Source organism: Bidens hawaiensis, unplaced genomic scaffold (genome assembly GCF_021521415.1).
Source record: "Bidens hawaiensis isolate Kalapana, Puna unplaced genomic scaffold, B.hawaiensis_p1.1 tig00009190_1, whole genome shotgun sequence".
NCBI classification, from domain to species: domain Eukaryota; kingdom Viridiplantae; phylum Streptophyta; class Magnoliopsida; order Asterales; family Asteraceae; genus Bidens; species Bidens hawaiensis.
Window position 1 is genome coordinate 1 of NW_027491677.1, and position 17,765 is coordinate 17,765.

A 17,765-nucleotide genomic window follows, 5' to 3' on the forward strand; every position below is an offset into this window, starting at 1 on the left:
TGTGCCCAAATTGCGAATAGCAACCACGTTGTCACTTATTTTGATAAATGAAAACAAGGTGTAATCAGAGTTGTTGCTATCTTCTGCATCAGCCACTACCCACTCACTGCCTCCCCTCCAGTACTTTCCAAAGCTCAAACTCCTTATACGATAGTTCCCGTTAGCAACAGGGACGAGTTCATACCCTACTTGTGGATTTCCAGTGTCAAATCCGGACTCGAACTTATGATAATTGACACCATTAGTTAAACCGGAACCAAGGTAGTTGCCATCTAGGACTTGAGATTTAAATGAGACTTGAGAGGGAAGTATCACAAGATCTTCCCAGTTAACTACAGGGAAAGTGTTTGGAAAGGGTGTTTATCATTGTAATTATCATCCACCAGGCTGAAGGCACCATTAGCGTCTACCGCCTTCAGCTGAGACCTGCCGAGGCTGTAGAACCGCAAACCTGGGTTTCCTTCTGAAGTATAATGACTAGAAACATGGAACAAGGTGCATTTGGAATCTGTTTGGTCTTCCTGTGGTTTGTTGGCGGACGCAACAATCTTATAAAGCCCTGGAATGTCAGATGCATATGGTACCCAATACTTATTATTGAAGCAAGATCTTATGTGTACGAGTGTGCCATCCCCAGTTTTTGCTTGTTCCATTGCAAACTTTGCACGCGGATTATAAATATTAGATTCACCCATTTTCAGGAGACCTGATGGATATTCTTCTTTGTCATCCATGTACAAATATAGCCCCCCTGAAGTGGCTTGTAGCACGAAAAAACTTGGGATCGATGTCATGGCCACGGTATGGTGCACTGATCAAAGGAGAAGTATGTTTTTGTGGGTTGGGACTTGGGATGGATATGGTTATGAAATGCACACTAGCTCATCCTTTATATATAACACACACGGACCATAGAGCACACAAAGCATAAATGCATATGCATATTACTAGACAACTTATTATTGTTTGTATTGACAGAAGCTAGCTTCCAATAACCAATAGAATATTATTATAAAAGAAATATCTTTCTAGTTTATAACATTCTCACGAGCACCCTGCTTACGGTGCACGTATAATGAATATATGACTGAACCCTCGGGTGGACAAAAGTGAAAGTGCACTAATTTTGACGTTATTTTACTAATCTCGTGAAAATAACGTTAAAAGTGGCGGAAGGTTAATCAGACATCATGTGACGACGTTGATAGCCGAAAGACAAGGGTACATGCACCAGCCGGCGGTGTACCGATGGTTGAGTGTTATGTGTCTTATGTCCAAGGCTTGATGCAAAACTATTATCGAGCCGGAGGTCTCACCGGAAGCAGCCTTTCTATTCCTAAAGGGTAGAGGTAAGGTTGTCTATATTTTACCCTCCTTAGACCCTACCATAGTTTTGCTATCGATGAGATAAACTGAGTACGATGATGATGAACTTACACTTTCTGTTTGAAATACTCTAGCTAAATGAACACCTAACTGGATGATTAATAACTTAAACAAAGACGGGGCATATAAGGTTCGGAATTGGTAACACGTTGTGGCTTCAAACCATCGAAGGTTTCCTTGCTATAAACAATGTCCAATTAGTTATTAGTTTCTTTTACATAGGTTTTTGGATCCCAACAACAAACTTAAGATAGCACATTTGTGAAAACCCTTTCCAAGGAAACCAACCTCATGATCATATGTAGCCCCCAACGCTGAAAATGTTAGTATTTACATAAGCATATTCAATCAGTCCTTGATGTTCATCTGCACGCAGATGCACACGCACCTCCATCTACTTTCTCTCTCTGTCAAAATCAGAGGCGATAAAAAGATTGAAAGGCCAGTGTATATAACGGTAAAGCCGTTAAGATACATGTAGTTATCCCAAGCAAGAGCAAATTACCAACCAAGTCTAAAACAATAGTGATACAAATAGAAACTAAAAGATGCATCATGCATAAACATATACCTCAATTTAAACATAGATGAAAAAACAAGGATCCAAATTGTATGGAACAAAGTCTAGTGTAGACTTTAGTTCTCTAATTTTATAGGGTATAATTAAATAGATGCTTCATAATTTAAATTGGTGTGTAATTATTAATTTATTCTAAGACTATGATTTCATCTTTCATTCTCTGTTTCATAAATTAAATATGGTTTACGTCTGTATATATATATATATATGGTATAACATAAGTTTTTGTTAACAAAATCCATAATATGTATGTTACAAAGGAGATATCCCATAGACGTCTTCGAATATGCATGGCGCGCTGTCATCTGTTACAAGAATAGTCACTCACCGAAAACTTGTAATGATTCAATCTATTATTAATGAAGCTTAGAAACTATTATATTTGTTTGTTGTAACATAAATAGTCACTCATTGAACTAAAGGTAAAAAATACAAAGAAAACCACAAGCTCATCCTTTATTTTATATATATATATACACATACACACACGGACCATACTGCTTATAAAGTACGAATTCATAATGGATTGTTAACAATTAATTATGTTGTTTCGTGTTTGCAGAAGCTAGCTTTCCAGTAATCAATATATATGTATCAATAGGTCTTGAATTAATCATTCATTTAACTAAAAAAAAAAGGATCCAGTTACAACAGAGATGCATGTAAGCGGGCAATAAGCTGCGCTGCCAACCCCCATTTTAAATGAGATTGATTTTTATTCTGTAGAAAGAAGTAGATAATAATTCCATATATTGGGACAAATGTATGATCATGTGTATACATCTTATCTTTTCTTCTAGTGGAAGGTTATATATTTAGAAAAATGCATCATCATTTTCTTTTAATTTCATTTAAAAGCTTGGAGGAGGGACAAATTAATGTATATACTATTTTGTATTTTTCTCATTCTGTTGGAGGACCATTTTTAATTCGGGACACATGTATGGTTGTTTTTCTTCATCTAGAACAGGCTATTGATTTTAACAACCACATGTTCATATAACCATGCAATTGATAAATTGGTTGTGGCTTAGTGGTAGAGCATTCACTTTAATAGTGAGAGGTAGGGGTTCAAATCTCACTACCACCAATTTATATGGGAGATATGAGGGATGACCCTGGCTTGCCAGGGTTCGAGTCCTGATCTCACCCGGTTTTACCGGTTTCTCGCTGTCGTGTCGTTTGGCGGGCGTGGGGGTCGGGTTTTATCCGGTGAATCCCTCAATAGGTGGACCGCTAGGGGCTCCGTCCGTCCGGACTAGTGGCCGGCTCGGGCTACCTTTAGCCATTGGGGGCCGCGTACGGAGTACCCGGTGTTACTTAGTTGGTCGTTAAAAAAAACAACCAAATTAACCCTAATATTTTTATCTTTGTTATATAATTGTAATCTAAAACCAAGAAATAAATCAAACAACAAACCTGAAAATTTTATGAGATTGTAGAAAAACTAAAGCCTGGAACATTCTCTAATTTGCGAATCACAATAAGATAAATCTATCTGTGGGTTACATAAAATGATTTGGTGGATTAGACAGAATTTTATCGATGAAATTTGATTTGGAAGAATCTGTGAATCGATGAAGAATCATTAGAACTCGCAACCGTGTGTGTGTGTCAGTATGCGATCGAGAGAGGGTCGTAACTAGGGCCGTTCAAATCACTCGTCGCTCGAACTCGCTCGCCGCTCGTTCGGAAATTTCTCGGAACATGCTCGCTCATTTTTTCGCTCGATTGTAAACGAGGCGCTCTGCTCGGTTCGGTTTGTAAACAAGCCAAACAACGAGCAAAGGTCTGCTCGGTTCGGCTCGAATATTATAAATTTATTTTATATGTAATTATATATAAACAAATCTATAAATACATAGACAACACACATAAAATATAAGTATACAATTTTTTAAACCCTTTCAAATTTTTTCTATTCCGTCAACCTTATAGTTAATTATTTCAATTTAAGTTTTTCAGAATATTGAAGTTTGTTTACATGTTCATTATGTCTCATTTCAATCTATTTTCTTCTTAAAACTTACAACATATTACATGTTTTTCTAAAATTTACTAATTTGTTTACATAATATATTATTTACAACCTTCAAACTTGTTTCTTATTGAATTTTTTTAGAGTGAAAAAGAAGCAAGTAATGTGCTTCTTGGTGCAGAGTGATGCATATCAAGCTACCGGTTGCTACAATCTACTGTGCTCGGGTTTTATTCAAATCAACAATAATATAGCGATGGGTGCAAGCATATCCCCTGTTTCTGCATTTAGGAATTCACAATATGATATTAGTATTACTGTTTGGAAGGTAATTTTCTAAATTCACTTTAATTATATTGTTTTTAGGCTTAAATGCGCAAAAAGATATTTCTTTTAATTTACTTAAGATAAACACTAAGTGGGAATAAGCGAATAGATTTAAAGTTGTGTAAGTGCAATATTAATCACTATTCAAGAAAAAGTGACAAGCTTTATATCTTTTTATTTTGTATTATTTTATTTATTTTTTATATTTTTAAATAAGTTGAAATATAATCAATTATTGGGTACGTGGCGGTTTCTTTAACATTGCAGAATCACATATTTAAAAAAAGTGAGAATCTTGGCATATTTGTGAACCGAACGTTCAGTGAATAGTTTGTGAACCGTTCGGTGGGAAGTTCGTTTATGTTGCTCTATTTAAAAAACGGACGAACATGAACAATCTTTTTTGTTTTTTCATTTAGTTAAACGAACGAACATGAATACAAAATACAAAAGTGTTGGACTCATTTATAGCCCTACACGTTTCATCGATTGTATTCTTTGAATAAAGATGATTACTTTAACGTTTCCTATGATTAACCAGTAATGTGATGGTTTATTCAGGATGAAAAAGAGGGAAACTGGTGGATGCAATTTGGGAACGGATACGTGCTAGGCTACTGGCCGTCTTTCTTGTTTTCATATCTAGCCGACAGTGCATCAATGATCGAATGGGGTGGCGAGGTGGTGAATTCCGAGCCAGACGGGCAGCACACGTCGACACAAATGGGCAGCGGGCGGTTTCCAGAAGAAGGGTTCGGGAAAGCAAGTTATTTCAGAAATATTCAAGTTGTTAATAAAGAAAATAAGCTTGAATCGCCCAAAGATCTTGGAACGTTCACCGAACAATCCAATTGTTATGATGTTCAAACTGGAAGTAATAGTGACTGGGGTCAGTATTTTTACTATGGAGGCCCGGGTAAAAACGCAAATTGCCCTTGACCAGGTTAACGTTAACAAATATTGTAAATTGTAAGTTAGTGTTAAACCTGTTATGGTTAGGCCCGTTAAGGTTTTAACATCAAGATTAGATTATGCCCATCGGAAATATATGATCTAGCCATTATGCTAACGCTAACGGGCATAACTATATATATGGTCTTTTAAGGGTTCTTTAGTGATTTTTTTTTTGTTGTGTGTGTGTGTGTGGGTGGGGGGGGGGGGGGGGGGGGTTGATGGGAAAGTGGCAAAGTTTTTCAAAAGTGTGAAAAAAGCAGCCTCTTGTATGATTTCACTGAATCTTTATATGTAGAATTTGGTATAATTAGTGGGTGGTTTTGCAAGTCAAATGAATGAATGCATTGGTTTTAACCTTTAAGCTATTCCTAACTAATAGAATTTAACAAGACTTTTATAGTACTAATTCACAATTGGTTGTGGTGTTGAGATGAGGTGGCGTTCGACGAATCGACAAAAGTTTTTTTTTTCTTTAAGCGCTTTACGTCTTTACCCTTGATCTTTAATAATTATTTTTTTAAACATATATATATATATATATACACGCCCCTTGAAGCTTAATAAAATTAGTTTTTTTCTTTTTCTAACAAATGTTTTTTTATATCTTTTTTTACGTTTAATATTTTTTTTATTTAAGTTAATAAATTGAAGTTAACTTTTAACTTTAGACATGTTTATCTAATCATGTCGTGTGCTTATTTTTACTGTCGTTTAGATAAATTGTATTGTCTATATTAACTCATTGATATACCAGGTAACAAATATTCATTATTCACTGCTAGGCCGTCCCATTCTCTGGCACATTTAGCTATTAATCTACTTCAGAATAAATATAGAAACCAATGTTACTAACCAAATATTATGATCTAAAAGAGAAATTAGAAGATGACTTGTGTGTTTCAACTGTTTCCGTGCGTTTTTCACTCTAGATTGGGTCCGATTAGTAAGCATTACGTTTTTAGCCTAGGCTCGGTCAAAGTAAAGACATATGAAGAGTACTCAAGACATTGTGTAGCTAGGTTGTTCCTCTTAACTGACCAACTACTCATGCTCTCGAAATAGTGGTCACGACTCACGAATGCACTCACCAGGGTCTACATTAACCAACTTGTCAAGATCAAACTTGTAGTCTACACTTATTTTGGTGGAAGACTTCTGGCACTTACAATTACAAAAGTATTGTAGAATATATTGACTTCAAATCTTGATCTTTGTCAAAAGTAAACCCAAGTGGCAAGTGCTTTAATAAGAAAATCAAACTTACAATGATTTTATTATTTAGTGGATTGTGTCATTATCCCACAATGCATTTGCTAGTGTGTCATTTATGGTTTATAAAAACTTGATAGTACTATATTTGCTTGAAGCTAATCTTCAATCTCATTGAATATTTACCACCATTCCCTCAATAGTTGTGAAGTGTTTGTTAAAATTATACAAAGCCACAATGGCCACCACCTTAAGCACACCATTGCTAATCTTATCAATCTTCTTCATACTCACTTGTATTCCAGTCCCATCATTCTCTTGTCCTTCCCATCAAAAGCAAGCACTTCTTCACTTCAAATCTACACTCACCACCTTCATCAATTCTAATTCTTACGACTTTGTAGTTCTAGAATCATGGGATCCGACTTCCGATTGTTGCTCTTGGGAGCGTGTTATTTGTGCCAGAACCAAAACTGTCACTGAGCTTCACCTTGATAGCTTAGGCATTTCGTTTCTTGATATTGATTCAGCTCCGGTGTTTTCTGATATCTTGGCTCCACTTTTTCATATCAGGTTACTTAAGAAGCTTGATATCTCGTTCAATTATTTACATGGAGAGATACCTCGAGATGGGCTTGTGAATCTCACCGAACTGGTTCACCTTGATATGAATTCCAACTATTTCAACAGCTCCATCCCCAGCCAACTTTTCTTGTTGACAAATTTACGCTACTTGGACTTGAGCAACAATTTGCTTGAGGGGAAATTACGACCCGAACTTGGGTCTTTTCGAAGATTGACTACACTGAATTTAAGCGAGAATTATTTCGAGGGCCGAATTCCTTCTCAACTTTTTGATCTTGAATCTTTACGAATTCTTGATTTGGGTGGTAATTATCTTGAGGGTAAGCTAGGGCCTGAACTCAGGTCTTTTCGGAATTTGACTACACTGAGTTTACGTGACAACTATTTCGAGGGTGGGATTCCTTCTCAGCTTTTCAAACTCAATTCTCTTCAAGTTCTTGATCTAAGTATGAACAATCTCGATGGGAAACTAGGCCCCAAACTAGGGTCTCTTCCAAATTTGACTGCACTTAGGTTAAATAACAATTACTTCCATGGTCAGATTCCTCCTCAACTCTTCGAGCTCAAGTTTCTTCAAAATCTTGATCTAAGTGACAATGTTCTCAATGGGGGTTTAAGCCCTAAAGTTGGTAAGCTTCGAAATCTTGAAATACTTTTGTTGAAGGCTGATTTTCTTTCTGGAAGTATTCCAGAAGAGATTGGAAATTTAACTAAGTTAAGGGCGTTCTCCTTACAAAGGAATCTTTTCTCGGGTGGAATCCCATTTTCAATTGTAAACCTCAAGAAACTAGAAACACTGGATTTGTCTGAAAATTCTTTCTCAGTGCCAATTCCAAACTCTATAGGAAGACTATCCAACATCATGGCACTTGACCTGAGCGAAAACAGATTTACAGGCCCAATTCCATCATCTCTTCAAAACATGAGCAAATTAATAATCCTCCGGCTCGATAACAACATGCTCGTCGGGAAAATCCCAACTTGGTTATTCAAAATCACAACTCTAAAAGTATTGTTCATTGGTGGAAGAGGAAATGGTTTAATTTGGTATAACGAAGCTAAGATTGTTCCAAATTGTAATCTAGCGTTCCTCTCTATGTCTTCTTGTAATATATCCGGTCAAATTCCAGAATGGATGTCCTCTCAAAATGATATGCAATATCTTGATTTGAGCCAGAATAATATGGAGGGAGGACTCCCTAATTTTCTTGTAGGGAGGAAGCTTGAAGTGATACTCCTTTCAAAAAACAAGCTTACTGGATTAATCCCACCTCTTCTATTTGAATCTGAGAATTTGTTGACCCTTGATTTGTCGAGCAACAATTTTTACGGGGAGTTACCAGAAAATATAGGCAATGCCAAAAGAATTGATTACCTTTGTTTGTCAGAAAACAATCTTTCAGGGCAAATTCCAATGTCCATTTCAAGGCTTGATAGCCTTAGGAATCTAGACTTGTCCACAAACAGATTTTCGGCCGACAAGTTACCTGTTTTTGGAGATAAATCAGAACTGAAAACCCTAGATTTGTCCTACAACAACTTTTTTGGTAATATCCCCATAAAAATTCCTATAGGAATCCTAAATCTTTATTTATGTGGGAATAAGTTTTCTGGCAACTTGCCTAGAAATTTTAGTAGATTGGTCAACCTAAGAGTTCTTGATATTCATGAAAACAATATTACAGGAAATTTACAAGATACTTACCCTCAAATCCATACTCTCGAAGTTCTTATTCTAAGAAATAACTCACTTGAAGGATATATTCCGAGCAATATCTTCAACCTCAGTTCTCTTAGAATTCTTGATCTCTCCTGGAACAACCTAACTGGAAGTATTCCACAAGAGATAGCAAACCTTCCAAATATGACCAAAAATCCACACAGTTCTGCACCCTTTCCCCTTTCGCATTCCATTTGGGATATAATTAGCAATGTTCGCTATAGGGATGTGGTTGTAAGATGGAAGAGATCTTTTCAAGGACTAGCACACGGTAACCTTGAAACCTACTCTTTGTTGGATTTGTCACACAATAAAATCTCTGGTGAAATCCCGTCGTCATTGGGCAATCTCAAAGCCTTAAAACTACTCAATATTTCTCACAACAGGATTTCTGGACACATTCCAATGTCCTTCGGTGATCTGCAGAACATAGAAAGTTTGGATTTGTCACACAATGAAATCTCAGGTACAATTCCTGAATCATTAGTGAAGCTCAACCAACTCACAATTCTAGATGTGAGCAACAACATGCTGGTTGGTAAGATTCCCGATGGTGGGCAAATGGGCACTATGAATGGTTTTGAAAACAACATTGGTTTATGTGGTATGCAGATCAAGGTTACTTGTCCTCATGGTACACGACCGGTAGAAGGAGTTACAATAAACGATGAAGACGAGGAACAATTATGGTTTTCATGGGAGGGAACTTGGGTTGGTTACCCGGTTGGGTTCTTCTCATCAATTTTAATCATGGGCTACTTTCTGGATTTTCTTAGGCTCTTCAAAATTTGGTGAAAACTTATAGTCAGTTCAACGTTCAGTTGTTCGCGAATTGTTCTCTAGAAGAATCATGTTATTATTCCTAAAATATAAGGTCTTTCTTTTGTAATCATACAATGTATTATACGCTATCAATAAAAAGTTGTAAACCTTTCATGATGCATAATACATTAACTTCTAGCTTCTTTCTTATTGAACAACCAATTAATTACTAGTAAAGAAGAATAAGAAGTTTAAACATTGCTAAATAGTTAGGTACTTACTCATTTGGTCAGTTGATAATTAAACCCTTTCTCTTATGATTTGATAATTTTTAGGGGGTTTTAATCTCATATAATTTTTTTAGTTCAGGAGTGTTAGTTATAAGATCAATATTATTCCCTTGTTAATTTTCAAGCATAGAAAATAGTTAACAAGTTAAGAGTGGTTAAACTAACAATTGCAGGCTACTACTAATCCAACCGAAAACATAAATCAGAAGATCATACATGCAGTGAACATGGAAGTACGCATTGAACTATAAATAGTTAAAACAGCAATTGCTAAATATACCAAATGACTAATCAAACATTCCTATTAACTTATCAAGGATAATCAAGACCCCAAACATTTCAAGTTCTATTTCTTAATCACATTCCATTTGCGCCATCGGCACATTTTTTGAATATCGTGACTTGATATTGAATTGAAAGAACTCTTTGCAAGACCTACAAAATCGTTTTGTTGACAGCCATATTTTCTTGGATTTGTCACTCGACATATTATCTGGTGAGATCCCGCCATCGTTGGGCAATCTCAAGCTGTAAAAGATATGGATATATCACACAACATGATTTCAGGGCAAATTCCAGTTTCTTTCGGAAATCTACAGAACATAGAATGCTTGGATTTGTCCAACAATGAAATCATCGTTTTGATTCCTCAATCATTAGTTAAAAGCTTGGCCAACTCACACTTTTAGATGTGAGCAACAACAAATTAACCGGAAAGATTCCAGTTGGTGGGCAAATGACCATTATGGCTGAGTTGGATCATTATGAAAACAATAGCACATATGTCATCTCTTACTAATTAAAAATGGATGGTTCATTGGGCTTAGAAGACGGGGTCATGGGCTTAAAAGAAGTTTATTCAAGTGGTTTAAAAAATTGTACCAAATTTATAAACAGAATGAACCATAATATCCATTTCTTTGACTAAACAAACAAACCAACTAAATATTATTACTCCCGATTCAAGAAAAACAAAGAAATGTAACCCCACACGTTCTCATTCGCTATATATAATGAACCTTGCTGGTGCAAATGAATCAAACATAAACCATCATATCATGGCCACCATTGTAAGCACACAACTGCTAATATTATCAATCTTATTCATACTCATTTGTATTCCAATCCCATCATTCTCTTGTCCAACCCATCAAAAACAAGCACTTCTTCACTTCAAATCCACGCTCACCACCATCACCAATTCTAGTTATTTTCATCCCATACAACTAAAATCATGGGATCCAAATTCCGATTGTTGCTCTTGGGAGCGGGTTGTTTGCGGCAAAGCCAAAACTGTCATGGAGCTCCACTTGGATGGCGTATTGATTTATTCTACTGATGTTACAGAATCCGATTTCATATTATCCTGGCCATTATTACCCAACCCCATATTTTCCAATATCTTAGCTACCCTTTTTCACATAAGGTCACTGAAAAACCTTAATATCTCCAAAAATTTATTGCAAGGCGAGATCCCTGGAGATGGGTTTGTGAATCTCACCAAGTTGGTTCACCTTGACATGCATTACAACTATTTCAACGGCTCCATTCCTCACCAACTTTTTGGGCTTACAGATCTACGCTACTTGGACATGAGTTACAATCGGCTTGAAGGGAAACTAGATCCTGGAATCGGGTCTTTAAAAAAACTTACTACACTAATGTTAACTGTGAATCATTTCAAGGGTTCGATTCCTTCTCAGCTTTTCAAACTCGAATCTCTTCAAGTTCTTGACCTCAGTGTTAACTATCTGGAGGGGATTCTAACACCCCAAATAGGGTCTTTTAGGAATTTGACATCGCTAATGTTAGGTTCTAACTATTTACAAGGTCCGATTCCTTCTCAGCTTTTCAAACTCGAATTTCTTCAAGTTCTTGATCTCAGTGGTAATAATCTGGAGGGGATTCTAACACCAGAAATATGGTCTTTTAGGAATTTGACATCGCTAGTGTTAGGTGCTAATTATTTACAAGGTCCTATTCCTTCTCAACTTTTCAAACTCGAATCTCTTCAAGTTCTTGATCTCAGTGGTAACAATCTAGAGGGGGAACTATCACCTAAACTAAGGTCTCTTCGAAATTTGAACAAACTTTGGTTAGATATGAATCATTTTCATGGTCTGATTCCTCCTCAACTTTTCCAACTCAAATCTCTTCAAAATCTCGGGCTAAGTGGCAATAACTTTAATGGTGTTCTAAGCCCGGCTGTTGGTAAGCTTTTTGAATCACTATTGTCATTTTAAGTCAACTGAAAAAGAATCGCTAAACTGTAACAAAAGTTTATATATATTTCACTTAGATCACTTTTTTAAATTACTTAAATGTTTAAAAAATTTCACAACATTTGAGCAACAAAGGCTATGTGTAATGATTTCAACCCATGTAAGCGAAAAGTGATGGCATTTCAATGTCATTCAGGCGTGAATGGTTTCACTTTTCACTCTATATATAAGGACTTTGACTAACTAGAACCACTAAAGAGAGTAATAATTTCACACTGAAATTTATATATATATATATATATATGATATTTTGAGAACTTAATGAGTTGGAAGAACTTTAATAACTCAATATGGACCACACATTAAATTAAATGAGTATATAATATGTGGCTGAGATTAAATTTAATTTAAAAATGAATCAGGAGAGAGAATAAATATTTTTATGATTAAACAAATTTAAATATTAATTACACATGTTTAAAAAGTTGATTCAGTGTGTAAAAAAATACTGTAATTTTTTTTATGAAACTTACACTTACATATCACATGTGCAAAAAAAATTCAAAAAAAATTGTTAAGTTGAGTTCTTTGAAGTTCTTAAAACTATATATATATATATATATATTGAGAACCACTTTGAGTTCTAAGAACTCAACGTAACAATTTTTTTGCTAAGAAAAGAAAAATGAAAATTTTATTGGCTAAGAAAATTAAAAATGTGAAAATCTATACCCACACTAGTGGTTTGTCCTTTCCATGTGTCTATATCATGCAAAAAAAAATAATAATAAAATAATAAACCCCAAGGGCGTGTCAATTAGCATTGTTAGCTCATTTAGTCACAAGACTTAAACCATTAAAGATAGCCTAAGGTGTATAAGGGTATCATAAGTGCTTCATTTTTGTTTATTTTTTTTTAAAGAACTATGAGGTGGGGGTTTTATATTGTTTGATCCACACTCACCCTCACCACCACGTTGTTGCTAGCTTCAGCGTGCCCTCACTCGCTTCCACGAGTGGTGTTCTACACCTTAAGAGTCTATGTGGCATGCCACTCCCGCCCAAATAAAACTTAAGTAACCTTAGAAATATAAAAAAAAAGGTTAAGCCATTTTAATGAAATACTTGAAAAGGTTGCTATTTATTAGGGCATGAGTGACCTGCCACGTAGGTTCTTAAGGTGTGGAAGAACACCCTTGGGGGCGTGAGTGGAGGCATGTTGAAGTTAGCAACCACATGGTGGCGAGAGTAAGTGTGGATTCAAGCAATATAAAACCTCCACCTCACTATTTTTTATATATTACGCAATCATTACACATATTTAAAATATTTTTTTCTCTCTCATGTTTTAGTTTTTAATCAAATTTAATACAAGTCACAAATTTAATACCTATTTTATTGATTATATGGTCTATATTAGTTCTTAAAATTCTTGCAACTTATCAAATTGTTAAAATATCCTCCCACCACTAATACACTTGAAAGCTTATGAAAAGCACACCGGTTTTTTAACCTTACCACATTGGGCTCATAAATGGTACAACTAGTTGCACCGAATGATTCAACCAGGTTTCAACCATGTAATTTCATAAAAGTATAACTTTAAGACAAATGATCATTCTAAATTACATGATTCCCTTTATATGAAATGGTGCTAGGTTAAAATTGATCAATTTAGTGGTATAGGAAATAAGACCGCTAGATTAAAACTTCTAATCGAAGTAAATATGGGCCACTAAAAGTCATTGGTTTAAAGTCTATACAATAATATTTATCTTGCCCTTAAAATGACATAGGGTATAAACCGTAATGCCGGTAACTCCGGCGGTTTAGATTACAAACCATTCGCCCAATTTACGGGCTAAAATGCGTCGATCAATTGCCAAGTATCCGGTATTAAAAGCTGTATAAACCGATTTTTAAAAACATTTCTTTTAAAACATTATTTTTTTTTATTTTTACTTCTTTTAATTTTTTTACATGTTATTAATCTCTATGAAAATTGGAAGAAAAAAAAATGCAACTCCCAAAAGTACATATTATATCATGCTATTATATATTTGTCATATTAAAAGATCCCAAATAACTTTTAGAACAAGATTTATCTGAAGATTAATGTTTTCTCAAATGCAAATGCAATTTCCAATATCCACAGGAACATTACACAACATGACAAGGCTTGACATGAGCTACAACAAGTTTACAGGTCAAATACCATCATCGATGCAAAACTTGAGCAAGCTAGTGACCATTATGCTGGATGAGAACATGCTAAGTGGAGAAATCCCAACTTGGCTATTGAAATTTAGAACTCTTAAGGCATTATACATCGGCGGAAAAGGAAGTAATTTGATATGGAATAACAAAGCTGAGATTGTTCCAAGATTTAGTCTGATCGAGATCTCGATGCCTTATTGTGGAATTTCAGGTCAAATTCCTGAATGGGTTTCATCTCATAAAGATTTGGTTTATCTTGATTTGAACAGGAACAAACTGGAGGGAAGATTCCCAGTATGGCTTGCAGAGAAAAACCTTCAAAAATTATCCCTTTTTGGAAATAACCTAAGTGGATCAATCCCGTCACGTATATTCGACAATGTGTATTTAACTTTTCTTGATATGTCCCAAAACAATTTTTATGGAGAGTTACCAAAAAATATAGGAAATGCTAAAAGTCTCGATACACTTCTATTGTCAGAAAATAAACTCTCAGGTCAAATTCCATCGTCGATCTCCATGCTTAATGGTCTACAAATTTTGGACCTGTCAAGAAATAAACTTTTAGGTTACAATTTACATGTTTTTGGAGATGAATCTAATTTGCTGTTTCTAGATTTGTCTTATAACAATTTATCTGGTAAGATTCCAACAAGTTTTCCAAAAGGAATACAAGGTCTTTGTTTGGGTGGGAATAAGTTTTCTGGCAATTTACCTTGGAATTTGACTAAATTGGTCAACCTTCAACTTCTTGATATTCATGAAAATAATATTACCGGAAACCTTCATAGTACTCTCCCTCGTATCCCAACTCTTAAAGCTCTTATACTAAGAAACAATTCCCTTGAAGGATATATCCCTAGCAGTATCTCCAACCTTGTTAATCTTCAAATTCTTGATATCTCTTACAACAAACTTACCGGAAGTATTCCAACCGAGATAAACAAACATTTTAGGGATGATCATCTGCAATATGAACGTTTCAACATCATTTTACACTTTCCATGACGTTAGTGTTGTCACTGTTCAGGCTAGGGAGTTGATAATAATTTGGAAGAAATCTTTTCAAGGCATATTATTTCGTAACCTTATCGCATATTCTTTGTTGGATTTGTCACACAACAGAATATATGGTGAAATCCCGCCATCATTGGGCAAACTGAAAGCCCTAAAAGAGCTCAACATTGCACACAACAAGATTTCTGGGCATATTCCAATGTCTTTTGGCGATCTAGAGAACATAGAAAGCTTGGACTTGTCATACAATGAAATCTCAGGGTCGATTCCCCAATCGCTGGTGAAGCTTGGCCAACTTTCAGTTCTAGATGTGAGCAACAACAAGTTAACAGGTAAAATTCCTATTGGAGGTCAAATGACCACTATGAATGAGTTCAATTATTTTGAAAACAATAGTGGGTTATGCTGCATACAGATTAGGACTCCATGCCCTGAGGATATCCCACAGCCCAAAGAAAGAGACGAGGAAGACGAGAAACAATCATTGTTTTTATGGGAAGGGATTTGGGTTGGTTATCCAGTTGGGTTCTTCTCATCAATTTTGGTCATGGGCCATTTTCTTGATTTTCTTCGGCTCTTCAAGGTCTGGTGAAAATTATTGAGAATAAGTCAAATTCTTGTTCATGTGAGATGCACGTGTTCTTGAACGGCTTTGGAAGCTTCTGCATGCAGGTGGTTGCTCGACTTTTTAGTTAAATTTTATTTTGAATAAATGTTATCATCTAGTTTGTTAGATGATGTCCATGTCGTATGATTTTCTCGTTTGTTATTTCTTCTATTTAAGCCGATGTTTTTCTCGTTTGTTATTTCTTCTAAAGACCTAACGTGTTTGCAACCTGTATCATATGTTTGTAATATTTATTCTGGATCTGTTGGTATATATGTTCTGCTTGTAATTTTCTTGCTACTTACTCTTCTTAAATGTTTTAAATTTCCATAGTGCACTTAAAAACAGAGAAGAAAAAGTAATATAAGATATTATACTTTATTTAGTTGATTGTGTGAATTGTTTTGTCACGTCACACAGAATAAGAGCACCTTTGGCCGGTATTAACGTCATTAATCAATTGTATACATTTATGTTTAATTTACTTTCTTTTATTTTTTAAGTTATTGAATAATTTATAGAGCCAATTATACGTATACAAAACTTAAATATTCTAATATATATATCTTTATTACTTTTATACATTTTATACATGGAAAAGCAAATTATGGTTTCCTATTCGAAATGAGCTTTTGAATGAAATGTCGACGGTTTTGAATTTTCATAAACATTTTCATAAATCTCTTACGTTACTCAGAAACACTTATTTTATTTTTATTCTTTATTATACTTAAAAGGGGAAATAAATTGTAGCCAGTCAAACATATTTGATGGAGATGGGTTATGTGGAGGGATTTCTTAAACTTTTCTCTTCAATTTCAATAGAGAATTTTATTTACTACTTTTTATTCTATTGAACAAAACTACAACTATCACAACTTCACATCCACCATTAATACCACATCAAATCCAAAAGTTATATATATATATATATATATATATTAGTTTTTATCTCCCGTATTACGGGGTTGTTTTATATTGTTTGTTATAATATTTATTTATTTTTTTAATATATATATTTTTTATTGTATATAAGTTGATAATATACATATGGTTTGATGATAAATTGTTTCATAAATAAATGAGATGTTATAACCCGGTTTAAAATCTATATGGTTTTGATTATAAGACCCAAGACTATGAAACTATAATATATATAAACGAAAACATAAAAATCCTAGGTGTCGCGATGTGGTCGTTTCCCCCATTTTTGGGATCACCAGATTTGCTTGATTTTTAAATGAAGGCTTCTCATACATTTAACCCGAATTCATGGGCATGAGTCTTATCAAACCCAGATATTTCTTAAACGGGTTATAACATCTCATTAAATTAAAAACTAATCTCATCAAATACTTGATATAAAAATCCTATAATCTGAATTATTTAAATACAAATATTATTTATAATAAAAAAACCAATTTTATAGTAAAAAAATAAACGGGTCTTGGGTCTCATTAAACCCATATAGTTTTTAAACCGGGTTATAACATCTCATTTATTTGTAAAACAATTTATTATCAAACCATAAGTATATTATTAACTTTCATACAATTTATTGTCAAACCATAAGGATCTTTCATCCTGTTAGATCCGTAGAAAGCATTACTATAAAGGAGATGAGGGGTAGAGGACGACCTAAATTGACTTGGGACGAGAGGATTAGGCATGATTTGATAGACCTAAACCTCTCCGAGGACATGGTTGAGGATATGAATTCTTGGAGAAGTAGAATTAAAGTTAAGGATTTTTAGGGAGAAAGAAATAACTTAGGACTTCTATTTTCCTTATTTTGGTCACACACCAGAATGATATTTTCTTTACATATTATTATTATTATTATTATTATTGTTCTTATATTATTATTATTAATATTTTATATTACTGTTGAACTTTGATTTCTTTTGTATT

At 34.5% G+C, this 17,765-nt stretch overlaps 3 protein-coding genes and 1 pseudogene across 3 annotated transcripts; 3 read left to right on the forward strand and 1 right to left on the reverse strand.

The window, feature by feature from the left end:
• Positions 1 to 14: 14 nt before the first annotated feature.
• Positions 15 to 734, reverse strand: LOC143531494 (uncharacterized; the record flags this gene model as incomplete). Its single annotated transcript, XM_077026780.1, has 2 exons — positions 452 to 734; positions 15 to 332 (listed from the first exon to the last, which is right to left on the reverse strand). Coding segments are annotated over exons 1-2 (601 nt in total), but the record flags the coding sequence as incomplete, so codon positions are not given.
• Positions 735 to 4,131: 3,397 nt separating this feature from the next.
• LOC143531466 (protein neprosin-like) lies at positions 4,132 to 5,265 on the forward strand. Its single transcript, XM_077026755.1, has 2 exons — positions 4,132 to 4,272; positions 4,833 to 5,265. Exons 1-2 carry the CDS (start codon positions 4,201 to 4,203, stop codon positions 5,208 to 5,210), a joined length of 450 nt encoding a protein of 149 aa, XP_076882870.1. The 5' UTR covers positions 4,132 to 4,200; the 3' UTR covers positions 5,211 to 5,265.
• A 1,145-nt stretch (positions 5,266 to 6,410) lies between these two features.
• LOC143531518 (uncharacterized) lies at positions 6,411 to 9,652 on the forward strand. Its single transcript, XM_077026796.1, has one exon. It carries the CDS (start codon positions 6,673 to 6,675, stop codon positions 9,532 to 9,534), a length of 2,862 nt encoding a protein of 953 aa, XP_076882911.1. The 5' UTR covers positions 6,411 to 6,672; the 3' UTR covers positions 9,535 to 9,652.
• A 1,088-nt stretch (positions 9,653 to 10,740) lies between these two features.
• On the forward strand, positions 10,741 to 16,032 carry LOC143531519 (uncharacterized; annotated as a pseudogene).
• The last annotated feature ends 1,733 nt before the right edge of the window (positions 16,033 to 17,765 follow it).

What these genes read in the sequence shown, in the direction of transcription:
- LOC143531466 (XM_077026755.1), top strand. Translation starts at nt 4,201, where the DNA reads ATGGGTGCAAGCATATCCCCTGTTTCTGCATTTAGGAATTCACAATAT. An exon ending in TTAGTATTACTGTTTGGAAG is followed by an intron (nt 4,273 to 4,832) that starts GTAATTTTCTAA and finishes TGGTTTATTCAG; the next exon opens with GATGAAAAAGAGGGAAACTG.
- LOC143531518 (XM_077026796.1), top strand. Translation starts at nt 6,673, where the DNA reads ATGGCCACCACCTTAAGCACACCATTGCTAATCTTATCAATCTTCTTC.